Source organism: Eretmochelys imbricata, chromosome 1 (assembly GCF_965152235.1).
Source record: "Eretmochelys imbricata isolate rEreImb1 chromosome 1, rEreImb1.hap1, whole genome shotgun sequence".
In the NCBI taxonomy this organism is placed as follows: Eukaryota; Metazoa; Chordata; order Testudines; family Cheloniidae; genus Eretmochelys; species Eretmochelys imbricata.
The window spans coordinates 54,196,304-54,215,545 of record NC_135572.1 but is presented as its reverse complement, the minus strand read 5'-3'; the positions used below and the strand labels follow the sequence as shown (position 1 = coordinate 54,215,545).

At 40.6% G+C, this 19,242-nt stretch overlaps 1 protein-coding gene across 6 annotated transcripts in view; it reads left to right on the top strand.

Annotated features, from left to right (window-relative positions):
* The window catches only part of TRPC4 (transient receptor potential cation channel subfamily C member 4), a 134,926-nt gene extending 117,580 nt beyond the window's left edge, over positions 1-17,346 (top strand). For 2 of the 6 annotated variants that reach the window (XM_077806617.1, XM_077806606.1), the window contains 4 exons: positions 14,029-14,070; positions 14,341-14,430; positions 16,627-16,760; positions 17,013-17,346. In XM_077806617.1, coding sequence (XP_077662743.1) covers positions 14,029-14,070; positions 14,341-14,430; positions 16,627-16,760; positions 17,013-17,346 — 600 coding nt within the window. Of the gene's footprint in view, positions 1-1,716; positions 1,725-14,028; positions 14,071-14,340; positions 14,431-16,626 lie in introns of all 6 variants that reach the window. The other 4 variants (XM_077806624.1, XM_077806599.1, XM_077806596.1 and 1 more) reach the window with 3 other exon arrangements.
* The last annotated feature ends 1,896 nt before the right edge of the window (positions 17,347-19,242 follow it).

The window sequence follows — 19,242 nt, the reverse complement described above, 5'->3', positions numbered from 1 at the left end:
CCCCTCCCCACACATTTTAAAACCGTGGAAATTTGTGAAATGCCTTTTCCTGATTGCCCAGCTAGCCATTCCCCACTGTTGTGTGTAACTGCCCTACTGACCATGCCGGCTACACTTTCCAACCTGGGTCTCCGGGGCCTGTGGGGAGAAAAGGCTGGGTAGGCACAATGACAGACTTGCTGTAGAACCGTGGACCTCAGTGAGCAGGTTGCCCGTTGATTCAGGAGAAGGGCGACGACAGGGATCAGCAGCGGTGCTGCATGAGAGCGAAGGAACTGTCCTAGGGAGGCCAACAGTTGATCTGGTGCTGAGCCACAGATCTCCCACTTTTTTACAAAGTGCTTCATGCCATAATTGGTGGAAACCCCACCACCACACTGCAGACAACTCTGGATCCCTTCGAGGAGTCTGAGTCACAGGCCCCTGCTGTGAACAGCGAGGAGGAAGAGGAGGAAGATGGGGGACATCAGATCGGGGGTTCAGCTATGCCGTGAGCCAGGAGCTACTTGAGACTCCACTACAGTCCAGTCAGGCCCAGCAGTCGAGCACGGGCGAGCCTGAGGCAGGGGAAGGAACCTCAGGTAAGTGTGTAAATGTATTTCCCATTACAGTGATGTACTGATGCAGTTCCCAACTTAACAGGACACAGCTATCAGCTTTTCATTAACGTACTCGCACTAGAAAAGATAGCGGCACAACACAGAGAGGTATGGTTGTTATCTGCTTTACATTCCCGTCTAGAGTTAGGCTGGGGGGGTTCGGGTGGGGGACAGTCTCAGGAATTTGCTTATGTACACAGGGATAGCTCCTGAATGCACTTGAGAAATCCAGATGAAATTTTCATGGAGGCACGCAGCAATCCTCTCTCAAAGCTTTCTAGGGATGGCAGTCTTATTTCTTTCTCTGCGGTAGGACAATTTCCCACACCAGTCAGCGTTATCTTCTGCAGGCACCTTTGCAGTAAACAGGCTAGTGGAATATGGGCTCGAGCTGCTTCGGGACACCAGCAGTACCTGCATTTTCTGTCCCTTTATTACCCTCATGAGTGAGATATCAGCAAAAATCACCGCCACCTTGGAAATGGGTGCCAATATTCAGTGTCATTGCCCTATACTCATAGTTTCATATAACTGAGCAATTCCCTCTTCCTTTCCCTCACCCCATGCTCACCATGGCTGGTGCTGAGAGTGGTGCGGTGCACAAGCACTCCGAAGCAGAAGTGTCAATAAGTACATCTTGTTTAAAACTTTAGGGGAGCAAGGGAAGGGAGTTCTGAATCTTAACTTACACTTTCCGTTGTGACTATATTGACAGTGGTACCTCTGTGTGTTTTGTCTGCAGCTGCTGCCATTGTGGCCTTGAGGGGGGTTCCCCCTCCATATCTGTGGAACGCCTGAGCTAGATAAGGAGGAGAAAGAAGAGGACTCCGGATGACATGTTCAATGAGCTCCTGCAAGCCAGGGCTGCATCAGACCATGAGCAGAGGGCCTGGAGGGTGAATATTGCAAACTATATGGAGAAGGAAAGAGCAGATGGGAGAAAGGAGTCCCAGCAGGAAGAGGAGAGGAAGATGCACCAGGACATAACGCAGCTTCTCTGGCAGCAAACACACATACTGCAGACTCTTGTGGACCTTCGTTTTCAACAGTCACATTCCTGCCTTCCTTTGCAGACCATGGAGAACCCCAGTATAGCACCTTCCTTTACCGCCATCACCCTTGCACGTGGCATCAGGTGTCTGCATCCCTACCCCTACCACTCCACACAGGGGGCCAGTAAGGCCAGCCACCACTTCACATACACGAACCTGTCAGAGCAGTGGTGGGCAACCTGCAGCTGCAGGTTGCCCACCACTGTGTCAGAGCCATTGTTGCCGTATGTGTAGCTAAAATGGACATGAATGTTCCTTTCCCTTCTTAAGCTCTGTTCCATAAAATTTAAGAAGTTTTTAATGTATTTGCTCTTAACTTGCAAAGAATTTTTTTTGTAGTATTTTTGTTACTCAAGAAAATTCTATTGTTTGGAAAATTATCCATCTTTATTAGTTCCCAAAATGTGGTGCAAAATGTCTAGCGGTACTGAAAACACCCTCTTACTTGTTATTATATGGTGTGACACAGCTCATAGGATCAGTGAAAAAAACACAGTATAATGATCATAAATGTATAGCAAGCACCACAAAATGAATAGGTGCATTGACAGTGTTATATTCATTCATGTAAACCAAGCACCATACAATACCTAATAGGCCCCAAAATAGCAGGTCCAGGTAGAGCACAGTACACCACAATGCATTAAGGTGACTCACTGTTAAAGTACTCTTTCATAGCCTCCCTGAGCCATATAATTCTGTGTTGAGCTCTTCTGATAGGCCTTGTGTCTGTCTGCTCAAACTCAGTAGACACTACTCTTCCTCCACCCTCCACCCTGGTGTCCACTTTTCCCCGTTTGCTTCACAGATATTATGCAAGACACAGCAGACAGATATAATGGTTGGGATGCTTTTTCTCACTGAGATCTTGTAAGTAAACAACACCAGCATCCCTTCAATCTACCATCAGCACACTCATCACTCATTCTGTACCTGCTGAGTCAGTAGCTGAATCTATCTTTGGTGCTGTTGAGGTTGCCAGTCTATGGCTTCATGGCTCAGGAAAGCAAGAGGTAGGCTGGGTCCCCCAGAATCACTACTGACATTTCAACATCACCAATGGTAATCCACCAGTCGGAAAAGAAAGTCCCTGCTTGTAGCTTTGTGAGCAGTCCTGTGTATTTAAAGATGCAAGCATTGTGCACCTTCCCTGACAAGCGAAGACTGATATCGGTGAAGTGTTCCCGGTGATCCACCAATGCTCGCATAACCATGGAAAAGTAGCCCTTTTTGTTGATGTACTGTGTGCATATTGCCAACAGTCACAGTCCTTCATGGCAAGAGATGATTAATGGCCATGCACATTTATATGACAACGGCCCCACTGTGGATTTTTGAATGCCAAAGTGATTTCCCCACAGACTGGTAGCAATCCAATGTTGCAGACTTGCACAGTGTGATTTCCACTCGCTTCTCCACTGTCAATGCAGCTCTCATTCTGGTGTCCATGTGCTGGAAGACTGGGGCAAGCTTGGCACACTGATCCAGGAAAGCGGCCTTATGAATCCAAAAGTTCTACAGCCACTGCTCGTCATCCCAACCCTGCATTATGATGCGATCCCACCAGTCCGTGCTCATTTCTCAGGCCCAGAAGATCTCCACCATCTGCAGCTGCTCAGGGCACACCACCAACAACCTTGAATTGGATCTTGCTATGTCCCACAGCAAACTGTCCTTCAATAAATCATCATGTTCCCCCCAGGTTTGGTTCTTCTTGCCGCTCTGCAAATACAGCAGGACTGTGCATCCTGTGCTTGCAATGCTCAAAACACTAGCGCAGAGCTGTGCAGGCTTCTGTCGGAGATGGCAGACAGTGAGGAGGGCCGCGCAGATTTGTGGAATTTTTAAGAAAGGTGCAAAAATGGCATTATGAGATGTACAGCGTTGCATGCTGGGAAGTTGACCCCTTACTCCCAGTCATCACTGCGTGACTTGTTTCTTCCCCACCATGCATTGCCAAAACTTCCCAAAAGACAGTGTGCTGGATGGGGGCGAGTTATACACTGGGATACTTATCTGTGCACGGTACTGTCTCCATGTGTCGGCACTGCCCATATTCACCAGCACTCCTGGTGAGTACGGGCAGTGTCGACACATGGAGACAAGTATGCATACCCACAAGCCATATACTAACTGCGACGGTTTTATGTCATTGTAACTTGCGTCGGCAAAAGTTTGTAGCATAGCCATGCCCTTAAGATATGTCTACACTGCAATCATAGCTGTGACGACAGCACATATAGACATCCCTGAGCTAGATTTGATCTAGTTAGCTTGAATAACAATAGCAGTGAAGCTGAGGCATCTTAAGTTGACTAGCTGCCCAAGAACATACCCAGGATCCCAGGCCAGCTGCCATTCGTGCTGCTGTGGCTTTATGGCTATCATTATTCCAGCGACCTAGAGCAAAGCTAGCTTGGATATGTCTTCACAGGCAGCAATCACGCTTCTTCTTGCAGCGTAGATGTCCCCTTGGGTTTGAAATGGGGTGGAAGAACATGACAATATCTTTGTGGTGTGCCATACTGACAGTGAGTGGCATTCGTGGCATGCTGTTGAAGTAGAGAGACACGCGTATCACACATTTATGCACTATCACCTTGAAAACATGACAGCGTGGTGTCAAATATTGCACCTTTGCCAAAGACCTGCCTGTGGGGTCCAAAAGAGATACCTGTGGCTCCAAAGCCATAGTTTAAGTATCACTGACATACCATAGACAAATAACATATAGCCACAGTATGGTACAGTATATAATGAATGTGTGATAATGTGCTATTAAGTATTGTAGGGATCTGGAAGCATTGCTCATGAAAAGCCATTCCTATTATAGAGGAAACCTCTTGGAGGATAAGAGCACTTACACGATGCAGGCAGAAGTATTTTCTAACTTTCCTGTATGTGTCATGCTAGATCAAACATGCCCCTATTATCATCATCATTCAGCACAGACTCCTGATGCATGGAGCATAAGGAATTGGGAACCTTTAGAGGAAGAAGTAGAAGGAAAAGGGAGGAGTCCCCACAAGAGAGGCAAATACTGGTTGATCCAGTTATCAGGACACTAGCCTTGGATTTGGGAGACATGGATTCAACTTCCAGCTCAGACACAGATTTCCTGTGTGACTGTGAGCAAGTCACTACATATCTCTATGCTGTCATTCCCTATCTGTAAAATGGGGACAATAGTACTTCCCTATCTCACAGGAATGTTGCCAGGATAAATACTATGAAGATTGCGGAGTGCTAGACACAATGGGAAGGGGGGGCATATAAATAACTATAAAGGAAATATACTAGGGATACAATCCTAGCTTTATTAAATTCAGTGGCAAAACTCCCACACACTTTAATGAAGGCAGAAGTTTACTCCAGGAGCAGGGATTGGGGAAATTACAAGGAGGATCTGATGTATTCTCCTATCTGGGCCATTTTTTTATTCATATATACTCCTCTCCCCTTACCTGTTTTCTCTTTCCAACCCCCATCAAATGAATGATGGTCTAGACTTGCCCCACTCATTGTCCTGTCATATCCAGTCATTCACTTTAATCAGTGAGAGGTTTTTCTCCTGGGTGGAAGTATAGAGAACCAAGTATGCAGAGATGGCTCACATGTGATGGATATGCAGAATGACAGGTGAAACTAGTTCAGATTTCCTGAAAAGATGCTGAATTCATGTGTTCCAGACTGTGGCCTTGTAGGACAGCATTTGCATCATGAAAGGCTGGTGTGATTGGTTTAGCTGCCACTACTGTAGCTAGGAAAGAAAGAACAGAGAAGGAAAAGAGAGAGCCACAGAAAGGGAGAAAATAGATGTCAGCAAAAAAAAAAAATACAAGGGGGTATGAGGATGACACTGAAACAGATTCTGAAAAATAGACTGCAAGAATCAGAGAAGTGAAAAAAGATGGAGACATTAAAACTCACATAGAAAAGTCAGGGATAGAGAAAGATTGATTCAGAAAGAAAGAAAAGCAAAACAAAACCCATGAGCTGAATTCAGAAAGAACGATGGAAAACTACAATGAACCCCAAAGTCCAGTAACAGAAGATAAAGAAACAAGTGCAGATAAGAGCCAGACAGAAAAAAAAGAGTGGGATTATATTTAAAAGAGAAATATGACTCACTGTGGCAATGTGTTTGTGTATTTGAAGGTGGGGTACATAACATTCATTTATTAAACATTTTGGGCCAGATTATTAGATGGTCTAAACAACTGTGTTAAATTTAGGGGGACTATTCCAATTCACACCAGCAGAGGATCTGGGGATCTACTAGTCTTTTAAAGAGATTAGTGATTAATATCAGTTCAGAATTAATTTAACTTGAATCCTTTTATAGATATTAATCACTTGGAGAGCAGTTTTAAAAATACTGTTAGTGGTAAAGTAAGTCAGGTAATATCATGATGGCACCCAACCTGCCCATATTATGACTGTGTTTCAGTGTTTAAAAACAGGCAGTGAAATAGGTTTTGTTGCAAATAGAATTGATCAAAAATGCCATTGGTTTTTATAGGAAAATTTGAAAAAAAAAAAAAAAAAGCACCCCCTTTTTTTTTTCCAAAATCCACTGTGATTTTTTAAAATGTATTTATTTTTGTCTTTTGATGAAAACTCAATATCTTTGATTCTTTGTTTTGTTTCTCCCTCATCTGTCCTCTTTCTCTTCCCCTCGCCCCCCGCCCCAAACCTTGGTTTCTGGTAAATTATATGATACAAAGGACAAAGGGAGGAAAAAGGGGGGGCGGGGAATACTGAAAAGTGATTTTTTTTGTCTTCCGGTTTTTCATGGGAAAAAACACAAACATTTTGAAAGAAACAACATTTTCCAGAAAACTTTTTGTGTAAAAAAAAAAAAAAAAAAGCTTTAGTCTGCCAACAAATTTTTGAGGAGAATTTTCCAACCAGTTCTCATTGTCAGAGCCTCCCTTTTTGTTTGTTTGGAACATGACTAGTGAGAAGAAACATAGTTTAGTCTGGAAGTTTTTCTCTGCTTGTGACTCTAAGGCCTGATCCAAAGTCCAGTAAAGTTTTTCTACTGACTTCATTAGGCTTTGGATCAGGCCTAGAGCGGACACACACACTTTCTTGGGGGTACTTCCTTTTGAGCTCTATACATACCAGCCTGTTGAACAGCCTGCCTTCCAAAAAGGGTGAATTCCCCCTTGGTGCAGTGGGCTTGGCTGGTGCAGGGTACACTATGTGAGTCTTTCATACACCTCCCTTTGCCAGTTATTAATTTTCATTTGTCCTGAATGAAAATTCTCTGCAACTCCCAGAGTCCACTGTGCAGTGGACAGCCTATCCTCTGGGTTGATCAAATATCACACTCAGCTAGTTTATGAAATCTTTCTCCTATCACATTGCTTTTCTTTGGAAAAGCGGGCTCTTCAGTAGGTGGATCATTTGAACAGCTGATTTGACTAAATCTAAACATTTTACAGGAATATACTGATTTCATCAAAATTTTTGATGGGAAATTAACAAAATGTTATCTTATTGACTTATGTTTACAATATCATAGATTAATTGAAATGATAAAGTCTAAACATTTCTACAAGGGTACTTCGAGATTTCCAACATGCAATATTTTGGATCTTTCATTTTGTGGTAAATTTTGACCTTTCATTCTGATTTGGGATGAAAGAAGATTTCACAATGTTGAACTATTCCACAGAATGGAAATTCCATTTTCCGACCCAACCACCTCTACTGCTCAGCTGTTCTGAGGTCATCTACTCCAAGCACAGATGCAGCTTGCTCACAGACAGTGTAAAAAAACCAGTGATGTTCAATTGTAATTTACCAGCACTTAGGTTCTAATACTAAATGCTGATTCAGAAAGGTCTTGTACCTTCAAAAATTATTGCACAGTTATATTTATTTTATGTATTTGTTTTTATTTTTGCTAATGTCATTTTGACATAGCCCAGTATATGCAGTACTGTCTTTAACTATTATCACAAAATGGTTCAAAGTTAGTACTTCATTGCACATCTCTAAGATGGGGCAGTCAATAGGCAGACTGCGAGATGCTTTTGAACGGACCACGAAAGCTTTTATTTACTTATTATTATCATTACTGTTATTGTGGTATAAAAATGTTTCTCTGTAGTCTGGACCTTGACTGTACCTTGACTAAGAAATTTGGACCTTGACAAAAAATAATTGACTACCCCTGTTCAAAGATAACTAGTATGCTGCTGTTTTAAGCAATATAGAGTAGCTGCATTGATGTACTTTTATTAACTATGGATTTGTAGTGCAGTTTTATTGACCTTTTTTAGGCCTACATTTTCCAGACTAATTGTCAAGGTTCCTTCCCCACTCTGAGCACTAGGGTACAGATGTGGGGACCTGCATGAAAACCTCCTAAGCTTACTTTTACCAGCTTAGGTTAAAACTTCCCCAAGATACAAACTATTTTACCGTTTGCCCTTGGACTTCCACTGCCACCACCAAACATTTACCTGGGTTTATTTTTATTAGAAAAGCATTGTTTGGAAACGTCTTTCCCCCCAAAATCCTCCCAACCCTTGCACCCCACTTCCTGGGGAAGGTTTGATAAAAATCCTCACCAATTTGCATAGGTGACCACAGACCCAAACCCTTGGATCTTAAGAACAATGAAAAAAAGCATTCAGTTCTTGAAAAGAAGAATTTTAATAGAAGTAACAATAAAAAGAAGCACCTCTGTAAAATCAGGATGATAAATACCTTACAGGGTAATCAGATTCAAAACATAGAGAATCCCTCTAAGCAAAACCTTAAGTTACAAAAAGACACACAGACAGGAATATCCATTCTATTCAGCACAACTTAATTTCTCAGCCATTTAAAGAAATCATAATCTAACACATATCTAGCTAGATTACTTACTGAGTTCTAAGACTCCATTCCTGTTCTGTCCCCGACAAAAGCATCACACAGACCCTTTGTTTTTCTCCCTCTTCCCAGCTTTTGAAAGTATCTTGTCTCCTCATTGGTCATTTTGGTCAGGTGCCAGTGAGGTTATCCTAGCTTCTTAACCCTTTACACGTGAAAGGATTTTTCCTCTGGCCAGAAGGGATTTTAAAGGTGTTTACCCTTCCCTTTATATTTATGACACTAATCAATGTCTTTTGGTGTCTAAAATTAAAGTACTCAACTTGGCTAACCACAATCTGTGACCACTTTTGAAATATATGCCCTAATTCATAAAAAAAAAATAGTGTTGGAATAAATTATTTTCCTACAACTATATGCCATGTTTCACTATCCAGATTTGTTATTGATGTAGGATGAAATCAAATTTCAGAGCTGTTATTTAGTGTTTTATCACCATCACCCACTTGTAGATTTCTCCATTCCGAATTTTAAACTCAAAGTAGTCTGAAGGACATATAGGGGAAGGGATTTGCTAGGAACACGTTGTGTATTTCCTCGTGCTGCTGACTTACATAAGCATTTAAGAGAAACAAGGTGGGTGAGGTAATATCTTTTATTCCATTGGTGAGAGAGACAAGCTTTCAAGCTTACACAGAGCTATTCTTTAGGACTGAGAAAGAAGAGCTCTGTGTAAGCTCAAAAGCTTATCTTTCTCACCAAAAGAAGTTGTTCCAAGAAAAAATATGACCTCACCTACCTTGTGTTTCTGATATCATGAGACCAGCACAGCTACAACAACACTGCATGATCATTTACCTCTATTCCATTTTACTCAGGTTCTTATACCACCCTCATCCCATTATCTGAGCACCTTCCAGCATGTATTAAGTGATGCAACTAGCATTTGTCACATGTTTCTCCTTTTTTCTCACCCTTTTCTTTCCAAGGGGAAAATAATGTGAGGTTTTAGTTTTTATGTATCTGCTGTGGTTTGTTAGTGAAGGTTAGGTCAAAGGAGTGCAATCGCCTTTGGAACGGAAAGTGGTGACATTTGAGGTGGTGGTTAGATTGTGCAGGAGTTTCTTGCACAGCCCTGGACCAGCCCCAGAGAAAGCAGTGTCTCCTTCAGAGACAAGCTTTACCCTAGCCATGGACAGCTGTGTTGTTCCTGAAGATTGGCACTGTCAAGCATGGTACACATCCCAGAGTATCCTGGATCCAGACCATTGAGCTCCTTGATGTTAAGGCCAGACTTTGAATTTGAATTCTACCTTTATGAAAATTTCTAGGTGAAAAACAATTGGCCAGAAAAAGATCATGTCTCTAAAAATAATTTAGTATTATTACATTTCTGACCAGTAAATAGATTTTACTGCCAAGTCTACAAAGCTGTATTGATTGGCTGGCAATTTAATAAATGGGGTAATAGAAATTATTACTACTGTTATTAAAGTAATGATTGGAGTCTCTCAAATGAGGTTTGTGCCAGGTCCTATATAGACACAGGACATCAGAAAGGACTTATTATTACCTTTCTTTTTATCACATGCACAGACAGATTAAGTGACTTGCCCAGTATCACAAGGAAAATTTGTGGTAGAGCTAGGAACTGAACCGGCATCTTAGAGGGCCCACTGCCATGCTTTAATCACATGGGCATGCCTTCTCTGCTACAGTGATTAATATATATATAACTTTTTGCCCATGGCTGTTCTACCCACACCTTTCAACTGCACTTCACATACAGCTGAGCTGCACTTAAACACCAACTTTTCTTTAATAAAAATTCATTAAAAAAATCGAAATCAAACGTTTTTGAATTCTCACTCTTTTTCTTGCTTAAATGAAAGTGACTGTTCAAAGAGGTCCATTTGGGAGTGGAGCACTAAACAAAGCAAAGGGGAAAGCAGTGACTGTTTTAAGGTATTAACATTTGGCATGTATGCAGCTTTCAAGTTTTGAGTCTTGGCAGCAACAATTTTAATTTTATCTTTTTATTAAAAAAAAAACCACCTAAATCTTGACCTGTAAACATTTCCTAATTTAGCTTTCTCCATAGCAAAGGGAAAGCTGTGAGTGAAGTCATATTGAAAGTTTTAGACACAGCTGTGCTGAGAAGAAGCAGACTATATAGTCCCTTGTGGGAAAACATCCTTAACCTCAAGATTTTAGTTTACTTTGAGTGATTTGATGACAAATTTTCACAAGTGACCTCAGTCTTTGGCTGTCCTGGCCAGCATTAAGCACCTAGAACCTTATGTACTTGCTGTTGACCTCAGATAAAGTTGGAGATCATCAGTACCTCCAAAAATTAAGCTCTGGAGCCATCATACTCAAAAAAGTCTGTAATTTTGAGTGTGTCACTTCAGACATCTTGCATGTTGAAGTGTGGGCATCCAGAAAATATGGCAATCAAAATTAGAGGCTCCCTTTGAAAATTTGGGCCTTAGCCTTTAGGAAACTATCTGTTTCTTAAGTAGATAACACCTGGGAACTGGCTGTTTCTAAGGAGTTTTAGGGGACTGTATAGGGGTACTAGTGTGGGAGGTCAGAGGGGTTTCTTAGAGTTGGGAGGTAAGGCATGTCTCTTATCTGTAACATGTCCCACTCTTCATCACCCTCACCCTGCTGGAAACTCACATAGGTTTCTGGCACACATTTTTCACAGTTCCCAACCTGAACTGGGAATCAGCAGTGGGTAGAAAGCTCATGGCAGTGAGTTTGCAGAAGGCGAGGATCCATTCTGCTGTGAGGAAGAAGAGAAAGGGAATTAGGAGCTGAAGAAAGGATCTGAGCATTTTAATGGGAGAGGGAGAACTGAGGCATAGAACACTAGTTTGGCATTATATGTGTACACATGAACACATTTATTCTTCTCCAGTTTATCAGTGTTGTGCATTAAATACATATTGTAGTGGTGGTAAAAATATTCTGAAGAGATTAGCACGTTGAAAAATATGGTTAGTACTGTCAGCCAAAATCCTGTGTTACCAGGCTGTGTGCTGAATGGTCACCGCACTGCTCCATTGGGAGTTTTGCCACTGACTTCAGTGGGTGCAGGATCAGTAAATAACTGATCTGGCTAATCAGTGTTATCTTGCTCCAAGCAGTGTAAGCTGAGGGAGGCTGAACTTGGGCTGATGTGTTTATTTTGTATTTCACTGTAAATACCCACAGTGCTGAGCTGTGGTGGTGTTTTCTGCAATGCAGGAGTCAGCATTTATTTTGTTTATTGGGTTCACTACCTTTACCTTGAGTTAAACACATTTCAGTAATATCTTCAAATGATTTTTTTCCTGATTGCCAAATCCTCTGTGAATCAGATTTGTCTTCATGAACCCTAATGCCGTTAGGATTTCCTCAGTCTTCTCCCAACAAGAGGGAGACATCTCCACCTGGTGGCCCACCTTAAAACATTGCAAGAGCAAAGCTCCTTTAATGCAGAGTGGGGGAAAGCTACATCCCTTTCTCTGCAAAGGGGTTTAGCCGAAACATTTGTAATCTGTGCGCATAGTACTGGATGTATTTCCACTCAGTCTACAGGTGATTGAGTTAGAAGGGACATAGTAACTTGTATTTAGCATGCACAAAATGACATAAGACACAGAAATTTAATCAGGAAAAAAACACTGGAATAACTAGAGGGCAGCTGCTCACTTAGGGAACCATTCTCTGCAGTGTCTTTTCAGAGAAGCTACCACAACAGAAAATGCAGTGTCCTCCCACCCAACCCTGTCCACCCAACCCAACCCTGCTGGAGTCTCATCATGACTTTGCAGTAAATTACAAAAGATAACTCAATCACAAATTACAAACCATCCACTAGTACAGGAATGTTACCAATCATAAGTAAATTGTAAATCAGCCTTGACTGCAAGAGCTGGAGAAAATATATGAATGCCTAATGTGTTATAACTTTGGTTTTGTCAGGTATCCTAGACAGATTTTGCCATAGGTTAGACATCCAATTGCATTTGGGGTGACAAATGTAGGAGGCAAAAATCAAAAAAATCAATCTTGCTCTCACTAACTTACTCCGTATCTGGCACTGGTGCGATCTCTGCTGAAATAGTGTGTCCAGTTTTATTGTCGACAACTCAAGAAGGATGTTGGTAAACTGGAGAAGGTGCAGAGAGGATTCAAAAGAATGATTAAAGAATTAGAAAACGTGCCTTATAGCAATAGGCTCAAAGAGCTCAATCTATTTATTTTAAGAAAGAGAAGATTAACGGGTGACTTGATTACAGTCTACTGCTCTACATGGGAAACAAATATTTGGCTTCTTAATCTAGTACAGAAAGGTATAACACAATCCAATGGCTGGAAGTTAAGATAGACAAATACAAACTGGAAATAAAGCATAAATTTTTAACAGTGATGGTAATTAACCATTGGAGCAATTTACCAAGGGTTGTGGTAGATTCTCCACACTGACAATTTTTAAATCAAGCTTGGATATTTTTTTCTAACAGATCTGCTCTAGGAATTATTTTGGGAAAGTCCTATGGCCTGTGTTATACAGGTGGTCAGCCTAGATGGTCACAATTTTCTCTTCTGGATTTTGAATCTGTTAATATAAGCTAGGGACAATCAAAGGTATAGAATAAGCAAAGACTTCAATGAGCCCATCTGAATTGTTATTGAGGAGATCATTAATTCATGAGCAGAGTAAGAATCAAATTATTTTTTTCCTTCTTCCTGAGACCCCTTAGGTATCTGAGTACAATCAGATGAGATGCCCATGGCTTTGTTGTTTGTAGTGCTGTGTTTTACACATTTCTTCCTGTGAAGCCTCTTTTTGTTGTCCACCATTTGAGCATTGTCCATCTGGCAAACTGGAAAGGTTTGGCTTTATTTTGAGTCTGGCTGATGACCCAGTGTTGACCCTTTCATCCAGAGATGAAACATACCATTAATCTGAGGAGACTGCTTTTGCACTACAGTGCAAAAGTTTACTTGGGTTTTCTCTTTCCCCCAAATTCATTCTTCACCACACCGAGCATGAGCAATCAGGCTTTGTGCAGGAAGCTAACAGGGTTGAGGAGGAAGAATTCACTCTCTAACTTGTGGGGTAGTCATGGGGCACTACTCAGCCCCTATATAGCTACTATCCTAGCTTTGAAGGTCAGAATAGTAGCCATTATCCTTCCCCAGCCCCTTTGTGCAGAGGGCGTCTCAGTTTGATCACAGATCCTATGCTCCACTCCACCCTGTCCTACTTAGAGCTTGCACAGATCTCCCCTTTGCAATATGGAGAAGACACAGAGGATCCACTTCTCATTTTGCCTGTCAGCAGTCCTCCCTCCTATCCAGCTCCAGGATGGTCCTTTCACCAGTACCAAAACTTCCCAGAGACCTCGAATCAGTCCTCCACGTCACTTGCCCCAGTGCATAGCATTGCTGTCCTGCCACTTTCATCCAGCTGTTGAAGTTGTTCTTTTTTTTATACAAAAATAATTCACTGGCATTAATATCACTCAGTATCTCAATCTATTTCTTTTCAGAGGCGTGCCGCTGATAATTTGAGGAGACATCATCAATACCAGGTGAAGGCTCGTTTTTGTTTTTTTTTTAGCATGGGTAATTATTAGAGAGGGATGGGAGAAGATTTACCCTGCCCCTCCCCCCACATATTCTTTAACTGAAACAATTATTTTTCATTCAGAAAACACTTTGATGAAACATTTTGACTGGCTCTAGGAATTTTAAAATTTTTGTAGTGACTTAGAAATGGAAGCAAAAGTGCAGTTGGTTCAGTGACTGCATGTCCAGTTAGCATTGCCAGAGAAACTAACACATTATTTTAAATCTTTTAGGAAGTGATGAGAAATCTCGTTAAGCGATACGTTGCCGCAATGATAAGAGATGCCAAAACTGAAGAAGGACTCACAGAAGAGAATTTTAAGGTGACTAGTTTCATGCTTATCAATTTAATAATAAAATGTCAAATGACTACAGAGCATCAAACAAACAATCATGCAACTACCATTCACTTACAGCTTAGAGGACAGTCTGTGTGACTTCCCTGACTACACGCATACATTATGCACACAAAATCTTGCTCCTTTTTTTTTCTTTCCAGTACAATGTCTTTAGACTTTCAGTTATGGGCAGCATAGCCTAATGATTGGTGTCAAATGATCTGTGTTCTATGCTTGGCTATGCCAATGGATTACTAGGTCAGTTTGGGCCAATCATTTAAACATTTTGGACCAGGCTTTTTCCAGTGGAAGAACGAGACAACTCAATTGGCTAGCTGGGGATCTTCTCTGTGTCGGGGAATCCCAAAGTGCAGTAGAGCTTGTGTGAATGACCGGACTGCTAGAGTAAGATGGAAATACTTCTACATCACAGAAAATGAGCTCTTCTGCCATGGAGTACAGGGCTGGATGGAAGAGCCATCAGGATAGCTGAGGACTCACTTTATCCTTCAATCTAACAGCAATGAGATAGTTTATAGTAGAACTAAGAATAAGTTTATTAACAAAGAACAGAGATTTAAGTGATACTAAGTGAGAGAGAAAGAGACAGGAATGGTTACAATCTAAACAAAACAAAATACACTTTCTAGTGACTAAAACTAAATTCTAGCAACTTATGTTTTTGCCAAAAACATTTGGTCATTTACAGCAAGTTATCAGCAGCTCCTGCCCTTCAGGCCAGGAGAATCAAACTTTCCCAGGCTCAGAGAGTGCTGTTCCTTATGTCCCCTAAGTGATGGATAACCAGAATGTCTTTTTTCTCCCCATATCTTTTCCGAAGTCCATTGTCTTTGTCTCAAAAGCCAGGCAGACTTACTTGGATTGCAGACTCACAACCCTAGAGAGTTCACTAAGTGCTTTCCTCCATTGCTTATTAGTTTGATTGCTTGGTTTACCTTATATGTAAATGTACTTTCACTGTCCTCTGCCTGTAATCAAGCTCGTCAGAGAGAGGAATCCACACTCTTGTGTCTAGAGCAGGCCTGATTTGTACACTGCCTGTGAAATGCATTTTAAGAACACATTTCCAGCACACATACATAACTCTTTGTATACATCCCGTTCATACATCACACAAGGATTTTTGGGACCAGCATGTCACCAGTTTACATGTGATACCTTACATGACACCTCTTAGATATGTGTTATGACAACAGTGTGTTGGGGATTATGTGTATCAGGGCTAATATGATGCTGGCAGTTAAGTGCTAAAGTGAGGAAAGATCATTTGATGATGACCTGATCTTGGAAGGGTGATGAGGTTATACTGGTCCTGGTTCCTCAAACTGTGGACTTCAGAGGAAATGATATTCTTAGTGTCACTGGGTGACAAACCATAAAATTCAGCTATTAAACTTGCTAAACCAAAAGGCTGGAAGCTTCTTTAAACTATCCAGTCATCCTCTGTCTGTACATTTTGGCAGTTGGCATTGAGGGGCTCTTAGGGTCACAGATCCCCCCTTCCCTCCTTTCTTTTAATCAAAGATTAAATTCCACAGATCTTGATGAAGCTAATGGGAGAGAGGATGACCTCACCCACCACACCTCTTCCATTCACTACTGTGCCTTTCCACTCTCACAGACTCTCCCTAGCACCCACTAGCACCACTTCCTGAACTCCCAGATACACTGATACACTTAAAACACACAGTTCCTGGGGCCATCCACCTGGAAGTTACTGCACCTTGTAAAGGGTAATAACATTCGGTGGGTTAAGGAATAGCAGTGAAAATGTTCTGCCTGTATAGGAGTAGCACAGTCTAGTGAGCCAAACATAGATCTGGGAGGTAAGACAGCCAGAGTTCTCATCCTACCACTGCCAGTGATTTGGACAAGGGGTCTTGGGCAATTTATGTAAGCTCTCAGGCTTTCTTCTGGGAAGTATTAATATTTGTTTCTTCACCTTCCATGGGAATTGTGAGGACTGATCAGAAGCATTTGCAAAGCACTTAGAAGATGTCAGAGAAAAATAAAAATTAACATCCATAATACTATGTATTTACAAATGAACATATTTGCTAAAACATTCAGGTGGTGTTCTTTATTACAAAGAGAAAACCAAACGAAACCAAAACAGCTTCCCAAGTTTTAAATGCTTCCTATATCTTCCTAACTTTTTAGGAGTTAAAGCAAGATATTTCCAGCTTTCGTTTTGAAGTCCTGGGTTTGTTGAAAGGAAACAAGCTTTCTAATTTGCAAACTTCAAAAATCAACAAAGAAGCCTCTTCTTTGTTAGAGACTGATGAAAACCGTGAGAATGGAGGAAATGAGAAAGTAAAGAAAAAGAACTTCAGCCTTTTTGACATAACTACACTGATTCATCCAAGATCAGCTGCTATAGCCTCTGAACCACATAACATAAGCAATGGAACTGCACTGATGGTGTCCAAGCCCATAAAGGAGAAACAAAAGAGAGTGAACTTTGTAACAGACATAAAAAGCTTTGGATTATTTCATAGACGATCGAAAACAAGCTCTCTGGAACTGAGTGCAAATAAAATATACTCTGTGTCTGAAGAAGTTTCACAACAACAGGTGGACAAACAATGCAAGAAAACTACTGAACTGGAAGGGGAAAAATTGGTCATGAACTGTGAATTAAGCGTCCAAGGTCTCAATGAAAAGTGCATGCTAACAAACAATAAGCAAACCGACAGCGAGACTTTGGATTCACAGCATGAGGAGAATGATTGTGCTGTGGAAACCGAGAAGACAGAGGTACAGGACTCAGACCCCCCCACACCAGAGGATTTGCTGGACAAGAAGTTGGACATTACCAGTGACTCGGAGATGAACGAAGAGACAGTTGTTCAAGATGATTATGTAACAACGAGGTTGTGATGCAAGTGGGAGTGAGCATATACAAATATATATATTTTGCAAAGTGCTTTTTTGGGCAGGATGTTTTAAAAGTTATATTAGAAAGTATAGAATTACACTTTATAGTAGTCAACAACCATGGCACATGAAGTTGTAACATAATTAGGTGTGGGAAAGACAATAGAGGAACCTTCTGTTTTGTAGCCTGCTTTAGCTTTCACAATTTGTTTTACATTTTTTAATCTTGTATTCTTGTACTGTTGCAATAACCCACAGAAACTTTTTAGCTACCTTTTTTCAATTAAAACTAATGCAATTTCTCTCATATGATAGTTGACTCCTATGATAAATATTTTTCTATGCAAATAAAAAGTAGCTTAATCTTGTAAGCCTTTACTTAACTTTTTTAGTTCCTTAAAGATAATGGGCAGCATAATAATCCATAAGCAGTTTCTGTCAATACAAGTATTTAAAGGGGTAGAAATTTGATTTGCTTCAAATGTTATGGAAATCAATGAAAACATAATATATCATTTATTTATTGAAAGAGTGTTAATAACTGTACATTATGAATAATTTTCCTATTTGGTTATTTAAATATACTTCCTCCTCCCCCATATAGTTATGACCCTACTGGTGACACTGTTAACATTTAATTTGCAAAAAAAATTGGGTTGTATAAAATGTTTCCTTTCTTATAGTAAACAAAATGTTTATGGCTTGCTACAATTTTATGACTGTTTATTCTGAAAGAATCCACAATCAGTACCAGCTATTATTTCTCCAAACATCTGCTTTTTCCAAATGTGGACAAACTATGCACTTCAATATACAATTGCTCAGTAGCTTCTGCCTTCATATTACAACTGCATTTGCTAAGGACGAGATTACTTCAGAAAAAAATCCTCCTAAATATTAGAAAAATATGACAAACTGCTAGGAATATTTGAAAGGCAAACCTATCAGAGGTTTTCTGGATCATCACAGAGTTTGGGGGAACCTAATGGATGATTTTATACAAAATACTTAGACATTCAAATGTATAATAGAAACCTGATAGTATTTTTCATAAATGATGAGTGATTTATTGTCTTAGTCAAAATGAGTATTTTTAAAATTAAACAGTACGTTTCTTTTTAAGCAGCGACTGGTGTCCTATATTATTAAGATAGAATAAATATAAAAATGTACACTACAAACTAAAGAAAAGCCCATAGAAACTTTTGAATACACCACAGTAAGGTAGCCATTCCATTCTTAAATTTATCTTGTGGTAGGTTTTACAGTTTGTATTGTCCTGTGTTAGGGGATCCCAGCAGACAGAATTACCATATATACTGTACCCCAGGAAGTACATATCAAAGGTGGAATTAACCATGGATGGCACCTTCTCCCTGATTTTGTGAGCTGATCAGAAACCAGATGTTTACAGACACATTTTCTAAAGTTCCTAAGTTGCCCCTACAGCATATAAGTGCCCTTGCATGTGAAAAACAGGTAACCGTGAGCTCATGTGAGTTTTGCATGTAAATGTTGGATTTGAATATTCTGTCCTTTAAAAATATACCTCACAGTATAGCTTCTATGTTTGTGTTCTTCATTTCCTTTGATTGTTAGGCTAGCTATACAACAGTTCACAGATTGACATTGTTAGTCCATGATGTGGCAGCAACTGCAGTAAGCTCAGCTGGTACTATGTCGCTTCAAACAATATTGCCTTATAATACTTCTACTGTACAAACTCATTATCCAAATCAAAAGTCCAAGCGTTCTATTCATTTCAGTAGGACTTTGTAAAGTAGAAATAATTGCTAGTGCAAATTATATGGTCTGATACAGCTGTATAAACATTTCCCAAAGTGCTACTTTTACCACAGGAGGGCCTCTAGCAGCAGCCATAGCCTTCACACACTGAGC